This window comes from Rattus norvegicus, chromosome 8, assembly GCF_021556685.1.
Source record: "Rattus norvegicus strain SHRSP/BbbUtx chromosome 8, alternate assembly SHRSP_T2T, whole genome shotgun sequence".
Classification (NCBI taxonomy): Eukaryota; Metazoa; Chordata; class Mammalia; order Rodentia; family Muridae; genus Rattus; species Rattus norvegicus.
Window position 1 is genome coordinate 7,676,134 of NC_141541.1, and position 15,535 is coordinate 7,691,668.

Genomic DNA, 15,535 nt, shown 5'->3' on the forward strand with positions numbered 1-15,535 from the left:
TCCTGTAGGCAGCAGAATGCAGGGTCCTCGTTGCATATCCAGTTTGTTAATCTATGTCTTTTTCTTGGGGAGTTGAGTCCATTGATGTTGAGAGATAATAAGGAATAGTGATCGTTGCTTCCTGTTATATTCGTATTTGGATGTGAGATTATGTTTGTTTCCTTTTCTTCTCTTTGTTTTGTTGCCAAGACAATTAGTTCCTTGCTTTTTCAAGGGTGTAGCTTGCCTTCTAATGTTGGGCTTTACCATTTATTAACCTTTTTAGAGCTGGATTTGTAGAAAAATATTGTGTAAAGTTGGTTTTGTCATGGAATATCTTGGTTTCTCCATCTCTGTTGATTAAGAGTTTTGCTGGATACAGTAACATGGGCTGGCATGTGTGTTATTTTAGGGTCTGTATGACATCTGTCCAGGATCTTCTGGCTTTCATAGTCTCTGGTGAGAAGTCTGGTGTGATTCTGATAGGTCTGCCTTTATATGTTACTTGACCTTTTTCCCTTACTGCTTTTAATATTCTTTCTTTGTTTTTTGCATTTGGTCTTTTGACTATAATGTGACGGGAGGAGTTTCTTTTCTGGTCCAATCTGTTTGGAGTTCTGTAGGCGTCTTGTATGTTTATGAGCATCTCTTTCTTTAGGTTAGGGAAGTTTTGTTCTATGATTTTGTTGAAGATATTTACTGGTCCTTTGAACTGGGAATCCTCACTCACTTCTATATTTATTATCCTCATGTTTGATCTTCTCATTGAATCCTGGATTTCCTGTATGTTTTGGACCAGTAGCTTTTTCCATTTTACATTATCTTTGACAGTTGTGTCGATGATTTCTATGGAATCTTCTGCTCCTGAGATTCTCTCTTCTATCTCTTGCATTCTGTTGGTGATGCTTGTATCTTCGGCTTCTTATCTCTTCCTTTGTTTTTCTATATCCAGGTTTGTCTCCCGTTTTGCTTTCTTTATTGCTTCTATTTCCATTTTTAATTCCTTCAACTGTTTGTGTTTTCCTGGAATTCTTTCTGGGATTTTTGTGATTCCTCTCTGTAGGCTTCTACTTGTTTATTTATGTTTCCCTGCGTTTCTCTAAGGGAGTTCTTTATGTCTTTCTTGAAGTCCTCCATCATCATGATAAAATGTCATTTTAAATGTAGATCTTGCTTTTCTGGTGTGTTTGGATATTCAGTATTTGCTTTGGTGGGAAAATTGGCCTCCGATGATGCCATGTAGTCTTGGTTTCTGTTTCTTGGGTTCCTGAACTTGCCTCTCGCCATCAGGTTGTCTCTGGTGTTACCTTGTTCTGCTATTTCTGACAGTTGCTAGAATGTCCTATAGGCCTGTGTGTCAGGAGGGCTATAGACGTGTTTTCCTGTTTTCTTTCAGCCAGTTATGGAAACAGTGTTCTGGTTTTGGGGGTGTAGTCTTTCCTGTCTACTGGTCTTCAGCTGTTCCTGTGGGCCTGTGTCCTGAGTCCACCGGGAAGGTCGCTTGGAGCAGAAAAGTTGGTCTTACCCGTGGTCCCGTGGCTGAAGTTGCTCCTGGGGGGCTGCTTTTGAGCTCTCTGTGAGGGCAGCAACCAGGAGGTCCTGTGCTGCCTTTTCCCAGGGCCCCCGTGCACCAGGGTCCCAGATGGCATTTCCTATGGAGTCAGAAATGTGAGTAGACTCTAGTCTCTTCTGGCTTCTCAGGTGTGTCTGCCCCTCTGAAGGTTTAGCTCTTCCTCCCACAGGATTTGTGTGCAGGGAGCTTTTGACCGGGTCCCTTCAGTTCAGGGTGGTTTCTGGACAGTAGGGGACCTACCGCTTGAGTGCCCCTATCTTCCGGTCCCCAGAGGCCCTATACACTTTCCTCTTGGGCCAGGGAATGTGAGCAGGGGTGGGTATTATTGGTGGTCTCTCCCGCTCTGCAGTCTCAGGAGTCCCACCTGTCCAGGTGTTGAGCTCTCTCTCCCAAGGGGTTTGGGAGCAGGGAACTGTGGGCTGGGGTCAGTGAGCCTCTAATTTTCTAAAACCAAAAGACTCCTTTTTCATGTGAGGACTTTACATACTTTCTCCTACCAGTGATTTACCTTCTTGTCATTTAGGTGTCAACAATACATCCTCAAAAAGACTAGTATTGTAGTGGATGAGGGCAAGGCCTCCTGAGTCAGACTATTTGAGTTCACACTTAATCATTGTATGTGACCTTATACAAAGTACTTAGAGTAGCAAAACCTTATTTCCCATCTATAAAATAGAGATAATAGTATTTGATATGTATAGGTAGCTAGAGGATTTAAAGAGAATACAAAGTATGCAGAAATAGCAGTACTAGACAATAAACACAAAAAGAAAGAAAATATAGAAAGTATAGGTAATTGTCTGCCTATTCTCCAAAACAGCTCTATTCCTTTGAGAGGCATTGAAACCTACTTCTTCAGGTTTCCATTGTATAGAGAAGACCAGTTAAAATGTCCAGCCTTGCGGTACTGGCAACTAGTAGACTCTTGAACTTTCCCTTCACTGATAGCCATTGTTGGTTCATCCAGTAAGTCATTCCAGAAATCCTGTGAGATAGACAGACAGACAGATAGATAGGGACAATCATCCCATAAGCTCTGTGACTCCAGAAAACCCTGACTAATACAGTGTTTTTGCATAATTAACTTCTATAGTAAAATCCATATCTAGATATTAGTGATTGGATGCTCTAATGAAATAAAGCCCAGATGAAGTAGAGCACAGCCCACCCTTTTTATTTTATTTTCTAAATTACTTAATAAAGTCATTACTTTATAAACAAGGATTTTAATTGAGGCTGGTTTACACTTGAGGTTTAGTCTATTGTCATCATGGCAGGAAGCATTAGGGCTTACAGACATGGTACTGGCACAGGAGTTCAGATTTCTAAACCGAGATAGGAAGACAGCAGGGAGAGTGATACTGGCCCTGACTTGAGCATTTGAAACCTCCAAGCTCATCCCCAATGACACATGGGTTACACCCCCTAGTAGTGCTACTCCATTATGAGCCTTGGGGGTCACTTTTATTCAAACCACTATAGCCATAAAGTGGCTAATACCACCAAAGTCTGGTGGATTTTTTTTCCCCCTTAGGCCAGTTTGCTTGTGAAAGTCAGGGTTAGGGTTAAAGTTAGAAGATATGTAGTGTGTACATCACCATCAACATTTTAATCCTGATTTTGCTACAGTAGAACATTCATAGAAGGACAGGGATATATAGAGTGTATACTAAAGTAAGAACTACTTCAAGAGTAATAATTTAATAACAATAAGACAAGGCATATAGTAAAGGCCTAAAGAAGGTAGGTATTCATACAGTTTATACAGTTAATTCTACAACCATAAACTTAGGTCTCAATTAAAACGTACTTCTCAATTCAAATACACATTTATGAAAATTCAAAAAGAGTTTAGTACTAAATATCATGAAAAAATGTTTAAAGTAAGGTTTACTATCATATTGCTGTTGTTGAGTATTGTTATAATTTCACACCATGAATACATTTTTTAAAAGTTCATTATGGGAGATTGTGACAAATGTGGATGTCAGAAGATAGTTTTGTGGAGTTGATTCTCTTCCACTTCATATGGGTTCTGTGCATCTAACTTAGGTCACCAGCTTGCATGGTAAGAGCTTTTGCCTGATAAGCTATGTTGCCAGCTTGAAGAGGTCGAATTAAATCTGAAATTTTCATTAGCTTCCTATCACACTTTTTTTTATTCTAGTTCTAAGAACAGGTGGAATTGGCTATGGATAAGTCATACAATTTAAATGAACAAAGCTCATGGAATGGTATCTCATCTGAAAAGAAAAAGAATTTCCTTGCATCAGAAGATCATGGACAGAAAATCTTAAGTGTACTACAAAGTTTTAGAGAACAGAATGTCTTTTATGACTTCAAAATAATCATGAAAGAAGAAATAATCCCATGTCATCGTTGTGTGTTGGCAGCATGCAGTGACTTTTTCAGGTACTGTACCCCTATCTGTGCCTTAGATTTTATATATGAAAAACTACATTATATCTTACAACCATATTCTGCCCCCTGAACATGCTATAATAATGTTTAACTCTTAATAAAAAAGGCTTAATTATAAGTAGATTATTAATAGCTTTTGACCTGGGAATGTTAAACTACAGCTGTAAAAACAAGAGTCCTCCCAGGACAGTTTCCCAGAGATCTTTAAAATTAGTGCCATCAGCTATTCTGGGTAAGGTTCATATGGGATCAACTTTGAGGATTCCTTGAATGATATCATGTTAGCAAACGGTGAAATGACAAGTTGAAAAATATAGAAGCTGAATTTACAGAATTTAACCAAGAAGAAAACAATTTAGTGGTGTCAATGACATTTCCCAGGGCAGGAACTGCAGCCCAGATGACTATTTTTTTCCATGCATGCAATTTCAGCATTGAGGAGGCTGAGAAAGGAAGATTGTCATGATGATAGTAGGTTTCTGTTACTATAAGGTCACATGTGTTATTACAATACTGTGGTGACTGTTTCCTGGCCTATAAAAAAACAGGTATTTTTTGCTGACAGTCTGCAGTCAGCCATCCTAGTCATACTGCAGTAAACTCAAGTCCTCACTTGATACTCCGTGTTAGGTCCAGTTTTGGAAGAAAAATTAAGTAGGGATTTAATCTCCCAACAAATTGGTAAAAACAGAGTAAGATTTAATATATGAAGCAAAGTGGTAATTATATTGCATTTATGATTTATTTAAATTGGGGACTGAACCCAGGGCCTTGTGGGTTCAATTAATGATTTTGAATCATTAATTCAAAGCCTGCTTTATATAAATATATAATTCAAAACCTTCTGTATTGCCATTAGAGTAAATATTATAAGCTAGACTTCAATAATTCACAGTGTCCGTGGCCAGGGAGGCTCCAGCAGTATTAAACGAGCTGTTTTCTTAGTGTAACTCTTCTCATTTTGTTTCTTCATATACTCTGAGGTATGTTTTGAGCTCTACTGGGGTCCCCAATGTTAGAATCTGTTGCTCCCGGGCCCCCTTTGTCTTCCTTTCTTTTAAGCACAGCTTTCCTTCCATGTTTCTTTTAGGGCAGCGCTTATCCTTATAAATGTGGCCTCTTGTTCACAGGCCTCGGTCTGTTTAAGGGTTTAAATACTTAGTTTCTTAGTATATGTGCCCTAATCTAAATCCCAGCTCTCCTGCGTACTATTCATGTGACCTTACGCAAATCACTTACCCTCTTCAGACCTAGGTCTCCTCACTAGTGACAAGGAAATTAGAAAAATAGAGAAAATAAAAAAATAGGAATTAATACATAAGGTCATTCTGTAGGTTATAAAGGAAATAATATATAATTGGTTAGCATGTTTTATTTTACATTCAGTTACTGTTAGTCAATAAAGTTCTTGTTTCATAACAAAAAAACACAGAAAGATTCTGTTCTGAGTATTCAGCATGATTTTCTTGCAGTGTTTTCAAGGTAATACAACAAAAAGTTCATGTAAACATTTGAATTTGTAATCCTCTGAGCTTATCAAATTTTTTAAATAGTTCTGTATGTTAATTCTTTGACAGTTTTTTACATGTGTATCATGTGTGCAGAATTTTTATAATTATAAAGCTAAATTTAACAATATTAGTAAATAATACACAACAAAATGGAGCCTTATACCTTTTCTTCACTTTTTGAGTCTGCTTTTCATTGTAAAAATTACTATCAGAGTAGAATAATAGTTTTCATTTTTAATTTTAAAGTTTTAAACAGCAGAGATGACTGGTCTTGATTGAATTTTATTAAAGGAATACATAGTTAACATGAAAATATGTACAAATGTTGCTAGAAATTCTTTTTAAAGATTTGTTTTGTGTATATGAGCACTTTTTCTTCATACACACCAGAAATGGGGAACAGATCCCATTACAGATGTTTGGAAACCATCGTATGGTTGCTGCTTAATGACTAGCAACCTCTGGAAGAGCAGCCAGTGCTTTTTTTTTTTTAATTTCTTTTTTTATTGGATATATTTTATTTATTTATTAATTTAGTAATATTTATTTATTAATTTATTAATTAATTTATTTAGTTCAAATGTTATCGCCTTTCCTGGTTTCCCGTCCATAAACTCCCTATCCCATTCCCCTCTCCCTTCTTCATCATCTTCTTCTTCTTCTTTTTTTTTTTTTTAATTAACTTGAGTATTTCTTATTTACATTTCGAATGTTATACCCTTTCCCGGTTTCCCGACCAAAATCCCCCTAAACCCTCCCCCTCGCCTTCTTTCTTGGTGTTCCCCTCCCCATCCTCCCCCCATTACCACCCTCCCCACAACAATCACGTTCACTGGGGGTTCAGTCTTAGCAGGACCAAGGGCTTCCCCTTCCACTGGTGCTCTTACTAGGCTATTCATTACTACCTATGAGGTCAGAGTCCAGGGTCAGTCCATGTATAGTCTTTAGGTAGTGGCTTAGTCCCTGGAAGCTCTGGTTGCTTGGCATTGTTGTTCATATGTGGTCTCGAGCCCCTTCAAGCTCTGTCAGTCCTTTCTCTGATTCCTTCAATGGGGGTCCTGTTCTCAGTTCAGTGGTTTGCTGCTGGCACTCGCCTATGTATTTGCTGTATTCTGGCTGAGTCTCTCAGGAGAGATCTACATCCGGTTCCTGTCAGCCTGCACTTCTTTGCATCATCCATCTTGTCTAATTGGGTGGCTGTATATGTATGGCCACATGTGGGGCAGGCTCTGAATGGGTGTTCCTTCTGCCTCTGTTTTAATCTTTGCCTCCCTATTCCATGCCAAGGATATTCTTGTTCCCCTTTTAAAGAAGGAGTGAAGCATTCGCATTTTGATCATCCATCTTGAGTTTCACATGTTCTGTGCATCTAGGGTAATTCAAGCATTTGGGCTAATTGCCACTTTTCAATGAGTGCATACCGTGTGTGTTTTTTTGTGATTGGGTTAGCTCACTCAGGATGATATTTTCCAGTTCCCTCCATTTGCCTATGAATTTCATAAAGTGTTTTTAATAGCTGAGTAATATTCCATTGTGTAGATGTACCACATTTTCTGTATCCATTCCTCTGTTGAAGGGCATCTGGGTTCTTTCCAGCTTCTGGCTATTATGAATAAGGCTTCTATGAACATAGTGGAGCATGTGTCTTTTTTATATGTTGGGGCGTCTTTTGGGTATATGCCCAAGAAAGGTCTAGCTCAGTCCTCAGGTACTTCAATGTCCAATTTTCTGGGGAAACTCCAGACTGATTTCCAGAATGGTTGTACCAGTCTGCAATCCCACCAACAATGAAGGAGTGTTCCTCTTTCTCCACATCCTCGCCAGCATTTGCTGTCACCTGAGTTTGTGATCGTAGCCATTCTCACTGGTGTGAGGTGAAATCTCAGGGTTGTTTTGATTTGCATTTCCCTTATGACTAAAGATGTTGAACATTTCTTTAGGTGTTTCTCAGCCATTCGGCATTCCTCAGCTGTGAATTCTTTGTTTAGCTCTGAACCCCATTTTTTAATAGGGTTATTTGTCTCCCTGCGGTCTAACTTCTTGAGTTCTTTGTATATTTTGGATATAAGCCCTCTATCTGTTGTAGGATTGGTAAATACCTTTTCCCAATCTGTTGGTTGCCGTTTTGTCCTAACCACAGTGTCCTTTGCCTTACAGAAGCTTGGGAGTTTTATGAGATCCCATTTGTCGATTCTTGATCTTAGAGCATAAGCCATTGGTGTTTTGTTCAGAAAAATTTTTCCAGTGCCCATGTGTTCGAGATGCTCCCCTAGTTTTTCTTCTATTAGTTTGAGTGTATCTGGTTTGATGTGGAGGTCCTTGATCCACTTGGACTTAAGCTTTGTACAGGGTGATAAGCATGGATCGATCTGCATTCTTCTACATGTTGACCTCCGGTTGAACCAGCACCATTTGCTGAAAATGCTATCTTTTTTCCATTGAACGGTTTTGGCTCCTTTGTCAAAAATCAAGTGCCCATAAGTGTGTGGGTTCATTTCTGGGACTTCAATTCTGTTCCACTAGTCTATCTGTCTGTCTCTGTACCAATACCATGCAGTTTTTATCACTGTTGTTCTGTAATACTGCTTGAGTTCAGGGATAGTGATTTCCCCCTGAAGTCCTTTTATTGTTGAGGATAGTTTTAGCTATTCTGGGTTTTTTGTTATTCCAGATGAATTTGCAGATTGCTCTGTCTAACTCTTTTAAGAATTGGATTGGTATTTTGATGGGGATTGCATTGAATCTGTAGATCGCTTTTGGTAAAATGGCCATTTTTACTATATTAATCCTGCCAATCCATGAGCGTGGGAGATCTTTCCATCTTCTGAGGTCTTCTTCAATTTCTTTCTTCAGAGGATTAAAGTTCTTATTGTACAGATCTTTTACTTGCTTGTTTAAAGTCACACCGAGGTACTTTATATTATTTGGGTCTATTATGAAGGGTGTCATTTCCCTAATTTCTTTCTCGGCTTGTTTCTCTTTTGTGTAGAGGAAGGCTACTGATTTATTTGAGTTAATTTTATACCCAGCCACTTTGCTGAAGTTGTTTATCAGCTTTAGTAGTTCTCTGGTGGAACTTTTGGGATCACTTAAATATACTATCATATCATCTGCAAATAGTGATATTTTGACCTCTTCTTTTCCGATCTGTATCCCCTTGATCTCCTTTTGTTGTCTTATTGCTCTGGCTAGAACTTCAAGACCTATATTGAATAAGTAGGGAGAGAGTGGACAGCCTTGTCTAGTTCCTGATTTTAGTGGGATTGCTTCAAGTTTCTCTCTATTTAGTTTAGTGTTAGCAACTGGTTTGCTGTATATGGCTTTTACTGTATTTAGGTATGGGCCTTGAATTCCTATTCTTTCCAGGACTTTTATCATGAAGGGGTGTTGAATTTTGTAAAATGCTTTCTCAGCATCTAATGAAATGATCATGTGGTTTTGTTCTTTCAGTTTGTTTATATAATGGATCACGTTGATGGTTTTCCGTATATTAAACCATCCCTGCATGCCTGGGATGAAGCCTACTTGATCATGGTGGATGATTGTTTTGATGTGCTCTTGGATTCAGTTTGCCAGAATTTTATTGAGTATTTTTGTGTCGATATTCATAAGGGAAATTGGTCTGAAGTTCTCTTTCTTTGTTGGGTCTTTGTGTGGTTTAGATATAAGAGTAATTGTGGCTTCATAGAAGGAATTTGGTAGTGCTCAATCTGTTTCAATTTTGTGGAATAGTTTGGATAGTATTGGTATGAGGTCTTCTATGAAGGTCTGATAGAATTCTGCACTAAACCTATCTGGACCTGGGCTCTTTTTGGTTGGGAGACCTTCAATGACTGCTTCTATTTTGTTAGGAGTTATGGGGTTGTTTAAATGGTTTATCTGTTCCTGATTTAACTTCGGTACCTGGTATCTGTCTAAGATATTGTCCATTTCCTGCAGATTTTCAAGTTTTGTTGAATATAGGCTTTTGTAGTAAGATCTGATGATTTTTTGAATTTTCTCTGAATCTGTAGTTATGTCTCCCTTTTTCATTTCTGATTTTGTTAATTTGGACACACTCTCTGTGTCCTCTTGTTAGTCTGGCTAAGGGTTTATCTATATTGTTGATTTTCTCAAAGAACCAACTTTTGGTTCTGTTGATTGTTTGTATGGTCCTTTTTTTTTCCTACTTGGTTAATTTCTGCTCTGATTTTGACTATTTCCTGCCTTCTACTCTCCTGGGTGTATTTGCTTCTTTTTGTTCTAGAGCTTTTAGGTGTGCTGTCAAGCTGCTGACATATGCTCTCTTCTTTTTCTTTCTATAGGCACTCAGAGGTATGAGTTTTCCTCTTAGCATAGCTTTCATTGTGTCTCATAAGTTTGGGTATGTTGTACCTTCATTTTCATTAAATTCTAAGAAGTCTTTCATTTCTTTCTTTATTTCTTCCTTGACCAGGTTATTGTTGAGTAGAGCATTGTTCAATTTCCACGTATATGTGGGCATTCTTCCCTTATTGTTATTGAAGACCAGCTTTAGGCCGTGGTTGTCTGATAGGACACATGGGATTATTTCTATCTTTCTGTATCTGTTGAGGCCTGTTTTTCGACCAATTATATGTTCAGTTTTGTAGAAAGTACCATGAGGTGCTGAGAAGAATGTATATCCTTTTGCTTTAGGATAGAATGTTCTATAAATATCTGTTAAGTCCATTTGTTTCATGACTTCTCTTAGTCTGTCTACATCTCTGTTTAATTTCTGTTTCCATGATCTATCTGTCCATTGATGAGAGTGGGGTGTTGAAATCTCCTACAATTATTGTGTGAGGTGCAGTGTGTGTTCTGAGCTTTAGTAAGGTTTCTTTTACGTATATAGGTGCCCTTCTATTTGGAGCATAGATGTTTAGGATTAAGAGTTCATCTTGGTGGATTTTTCCTTTGATGAATATGAAGTGTCCTTCCTTATCTTTTTTGATGACTTTTAGTTGAAAATTGATTTTATTTGATATTAGAATGGCTACTCCAGTTTGCTTCTTCAGACCATTTGCTTGGAACGTTGTTTTCCAGCCTTTCAATCTGAGGTAGTTTCTGTCTTTGTCTCTGAGATGTGTTTCCTGTAGGCAGCAGAATGCAGGGTCCTCATTGCCTATCCAGTTTGTTAATCTATGTCTTTTTCTTGGGGAGTTGAGACCATTGATGTTGAGAGATATTAAGAAATAGTGATTATTGCTTCCTGTTATATTCATATTTGGATGTGAGGTTATGTTTGTGTGCTTTTCTTCTCTTTGTTTTATTGCCAAGACCATTAGTTTCTTGCTTTTTCTAGGGTGTAGCTTGCCTCCTTATGTTGGGCTTTACCATTTATTATCCTTTGTAGTGCTGGATTTGTAGAAAGATATTGTGTAAATTTGGTTTTGTCATGGAATATCTTGGGTTCTCCATCTATGTCAATTGAGAGTTTTGCAGGATACAGTAACCTGGGTGGCATTTTTGTTTTCTTAGGGTCTGTATGACATCTGTCCAGGATCTTCTGGCTTTCATACTCTCCTGCGAGAAGTCTGGTCTGCCTTTATATGTTACTTGACCTTTTTCCCTTACTCCTCTTTATATTCTTTCTTTATTTTGTGCATTTGTTGTTTTGACTATTATGTGACGGGAGGAGTTTCTTTTCTGGTCGAATCTATTTGAAGTTCTTTAGGCTTCTTGTACATTTATGGGCATCTCTTTCTTTAGGTTAGGGAAGTTTTGTTCTATGATTTTGTTGAAGATATTTACTGGTCCTTTGAGCTGGGAGTCTTCACTCTCTTCTATACCTATTATCCTTAGGTTTGATCTTCTCATTGAGTCCTGGATTTCCTGTATGTTTTGGACCAGTAGCTTTTTCTGCTTTACATTATCTTTGACAGTTGAGGCAATGATTTCTATGGAATCTTCTGCACCTGAGATTCTCTCTTCTATCTCTTGTATTCTGTAGGTGATGCTTGTATCTATGGCTCCTTGTCTCTTCCTTTGGTTTTCTATATCCAGGGTTGTTTCCCTGTATTCTTTCTTGATTGCTTCTATTTTCATTTTTAATTCCTTCAACTGTTTGATTGTGTTTTCCTGGAATTCTTTCAGGGATTTTTGTAATTCCTCTCTGTAGGCTTCTACTTGTTTATTTATGTTTTCCTGCGTTTCTCTAAGGGAGTTCTTCATGTTTTTCTTGAAGACCTCCCACATCATGATCAAATATGATTTTAAATCTAGATCTTGCTTTTCTGGTGTGTTTGGATATTCAGTGTTTGCCTTGGTGGGAGAATTGGCCTCCGATGATGCCATGTAATCTTGGTTTCTGTTGCTTGGGTTCCTGAGCTTGCCTCTTGCCATCAGATTATCTCTGGTGTTACTTTGTTCTGCTATTTCTGACAGTGGCTAGACTGTCCTATCAGCCTGTGTGTCAGGAGTGCTGTAGACCTGTTTCCTGTTTTCTTTCAGCCAGTTATGGGAACAAAGTGTTCTGCTTTCGGGCGTGTAGTTTTTCCTATCTACAGGTCTTCAGCTGTTCCTTGGGCCTGTGTCCTGAGTTCACCAGGCAGGTTGCTTGGAGTAGAAAAGTTGGTTTTACCTGTGGTCCCGAGGCTCAAGTTTGCTTGTGGGGTGTTGCTTATGAGCTCTCCACAAGGGCAGCAACCAGGAGGACCTGCGCCGCCCTTTCCGTGAGCCCCCGTGCACCAGGGTCCCAGATGGCGTTTGGTGTTTTCCTCTGGAGTCAGAAATGTGGGCAGAGTGTAGTCTCTTCTGGCTTCCCAGGCATGTCTGCCTTCTGAAGGTTTAGCTCTCCCTCCCACGGGATTTGGGTGCAGAGAACTGTTGATCCGGTTGGTCCCTTCAGGTTCTGGTGCTGTCTTGGGCGCAGGGGACCTACAGCTCCAGTACCCTTATCTACCAGATCCCAGAGGCCGTATATAGTTTCCTCTTGGGCCAGGGATGTGGGCAGGGGTGGGCAGTGTTGGTGGTCTCTTCTGCTCTGCAGTCTCAGGAGTGCCCACCTGTCCGGTGGTGAGCTGTCTCTCCCACGGGGTTTGGGAGCAGTGAGCTGCGGGCGATGATCAGCGAAAGCACAGCCAGTGCTCTTAACCACTGAGCCTTCTCTTTATCCCTGTGGCTAGAAATTTAATCATTTATACTTTTAAAATGAACAATCAATTTTAAATATCTACAGTTTGATAAAAACTAACTGCATTGAGAGAATGTAAAGTAAAAGTGTCAGAAAAGTTTGCACTACATCACAAAATTTATGATTAAGATACAAACATCAAGGAACATGTCTTATAGAAACCACTTATAATAACATGTCATATCTGAGAAATAAGTAGGAGAGTATGGTAAAGTATAAGAATTTGATCTTAAATGTGTCTTCTGCAAGTGTGTAGAAGCTGATATCAAATTAAAAATACATATAGAATCCAGGGACTGAAAAAATTGTTTATTGATTAAGAGCATCCATATGGTAATTCATAATCAGCTATAATTCTAGTTCCAGGGAATCTGTTCCCCTTTTATGTCCTTCACGGGCATTAGGTACATTCCTGTGCACATTTATACATGAAGACAAAAACCACCCATAACCACAAATAAAACTATAGTAGGTTGGTAGACACATACATAAACAGACACACAGAGATGTGGAAGGAGGAGTAGTATTAGGAAACATTTGATTTCTTAATACTTTGCAATGATTAAGTTATTTATTCTTCTAAACAACTTGCTTAATCCCTTTATTTTGCAAGACTCCATGATATAGATAATTACAAGTTAGAATTTCTAAACTGGCATACATTGTGTTAGGATATATCATAATTATAACTTTTCTCACTACGTTTATTTGGCTTCCTATTAAGAAGTATATTGAGTATGCAGGGAAAAAGACTGTTTATTATTGTTTTCCTATTTTATTTGAAAGATCTCACATAGTCTTCAAGTAGATTTTGTGATTACTAATTGATTTATTTATCCTCTGGGACAGACTCTAAGCAAAAAGTTAGCCCCTATACCACCAAGTACAAATATTTGGATACTCACTGGTATAGCACCCAAAGTACTTATCTTAGTTACTTTTCTAAGCTGTGGTAAGACAACATGACTGTCATAGTCAGAATTTCTATTCCTGCATAAAACAGTAGAACCAAGAAGCTAGTTGGGGAGGAAAGGGTTTATTCAGCTTATACTCCATGTGGCTGTTGACCACCAAAGGAAGTCAGGACTGGAACTCAAGCAGGTCAGGGGAGGAGCTGATGCAGAGGCCATGGAGGGATGTTACTTACTGGCTTGCTCCCCCTGGCTTGCTCAGCTTGCTGTCTTATAAAACCCAAGACCACCAGCCCAGGGCTGGCACCACCTGGGTCCTCTCCCCTTGATCACTAATTGAGAAAATGTCTTACAGCTGGGTCTCATGGAGGCATTTCCTCAACTGAGACTCCTTTCTCAGTGATAATTCCAGCTTGTGTCAAGTTGACACACAAAACCAGCCAGTACAATTGACACACAAACACATCAGTATTAATCCTCAACCCTTACTTTTTTTTTTTTTTCCGGAGCTGGGGACCGAACCCAGGGCCTTGTGCTTGCTAGGCAAGTGCTCTACCACTGAGCTAAATCCCCAGCCCCAACCCTTACTTTCTTATTCATCCCCAAGATCTAAATAACTTTAAGAGTGACGCAGTCTTTTAACTGTGGACTCCACTAAAATACTTTCCTCCTTCAAGAGGTTAAAATATCAGGGCACAGTTACAATCAAAAGTGAAATCAAACTGCCCAATGTCTGGGATCCATTCACGGTCTTCTGGGTCACTTCTCTAGCTCTGTCCTTCGTAGCACACACCTTGTCTTCTATGCTCCAGCTGCCTGTACTCCACTGTTCTGCTTTTCTTGGTGGTCATGTCATGGTACTGGCATCTCCAAAACGCTGCTGTCTTCTGCTGCAATTAGGCTTCACTAATACCCTCTCACGGGCTCTCTTGATGATGCCAAACCTCATCTCCTTTGAATGGCCCCTTGAGTCCTGGACCATCAATTGCAACAGAGGGTGCACCTTCACCAATGGCCTTCCATTGGAGGCATCACAGTGCCCAGCCTCAGCTGCTCTTCATAGTCCCTTCACGCCTTCAAAACCAGTACTACCTGGGTGACTCTTACACTTTACCATGTCCAGCCACAGCATAAGGTACAACCTTGGCTATCTCTGGAACACAGCCTCTTTTTGCTCTCAGAAAACGCTTCCCATAAGATTTCGCCTTAATGATGCTGGTCTCTTCTTAATCACCACTAATATCCTAGCTCCAGTTGACCAGCATCAATAGTCCCAGTAACACAAAGGTTTTGCTTTAGCAGTTTTGTCAACTTGTTAATCACAGCTGATTCTTAAGGCCCAGCTAACCAAACCACAGAATCTTCACAATCAAAACAGCTAGAGCTCCAAAAAGAGTCTTTAATCTTCCCTCTGAAATTTCACAAGTCAGGCCCCCATCTCTGCACTGTTCTCAACATTATTGTCCAAGCTCCTACAGAGCATCCCACAGAGCTCCTAATATTCCAGTGGCTCTTCTAGTTCAAAGTTCCAAAGTCCTTCCACAGTCCTCACCAAAACATGGTCAGGTTGTCACAGGAATACCCTCTATGCTGGTAGCAATTTGTCTTAGAAAGGGTTTCTATTCCTGGACAAAACATCACGACCAAGAAGCAAGTTGGGGAGGAAAGAGTTTATTTTGCTTACACTGCCACATTGCTGTTCATCACCAAAGGAAGTCAGGACTGGAACTCACACAGGGCAAGAAACAGGAGCTGATGCAGAGGCCATGGAGGGAAGATAGCCCCAATACCACCAAGTACAAGTTTTTGGATACTCACTCGTATAGCGCCCAAAGTATTTTTCTTAGTTACTTTTCTAAGCTGTGGTAAGAAAACATGACCAAAACAACTTATAAAAGAAAGTGTCTAATTTAGCTTACAGTTTCAGAAGGTTAGGGTCAGTGATGGGAGAGCAAAGGCACAGTAGCAAAAATATGAGAGAACACACTCATAATGGCACCACTGTTTT

At 39.4% G+C, this 15,535-nt stretch overlaps 1 protein-coding gene across 15 annotated transcripts in view; it reads left to right on the forward strand.

Moving 5' to 3' along the window:
• Positions 1–15,535, forward strand: part of Kbtbd3 (kelch repeat and BTB domain containing 3) — a 30,757-nt gene that overhangs the window by 5,365 nt on the left and 9,857 nt on the right. For 5 of the 15 annotated variants that reach the window (NM_001433313.1, XM_087561634.1, XM_087561638.1 and 2 more), the window contains 2 exon segments: positions 1,380–1,647; positions 3,720–3,964. The exons of 1 other annotated variant lie outside the window; for it this stretch is intronic. In NM_001433313.1, the coding sequence (NP_001420242.1) occupies positions 3,744–3,964 (221 nt within the window). In that variant the 5' untranslated portion in view covers positions 1,380–1,647; positions 3,720–3,743. 15 annotated transcript variants of the gene reach the window in all.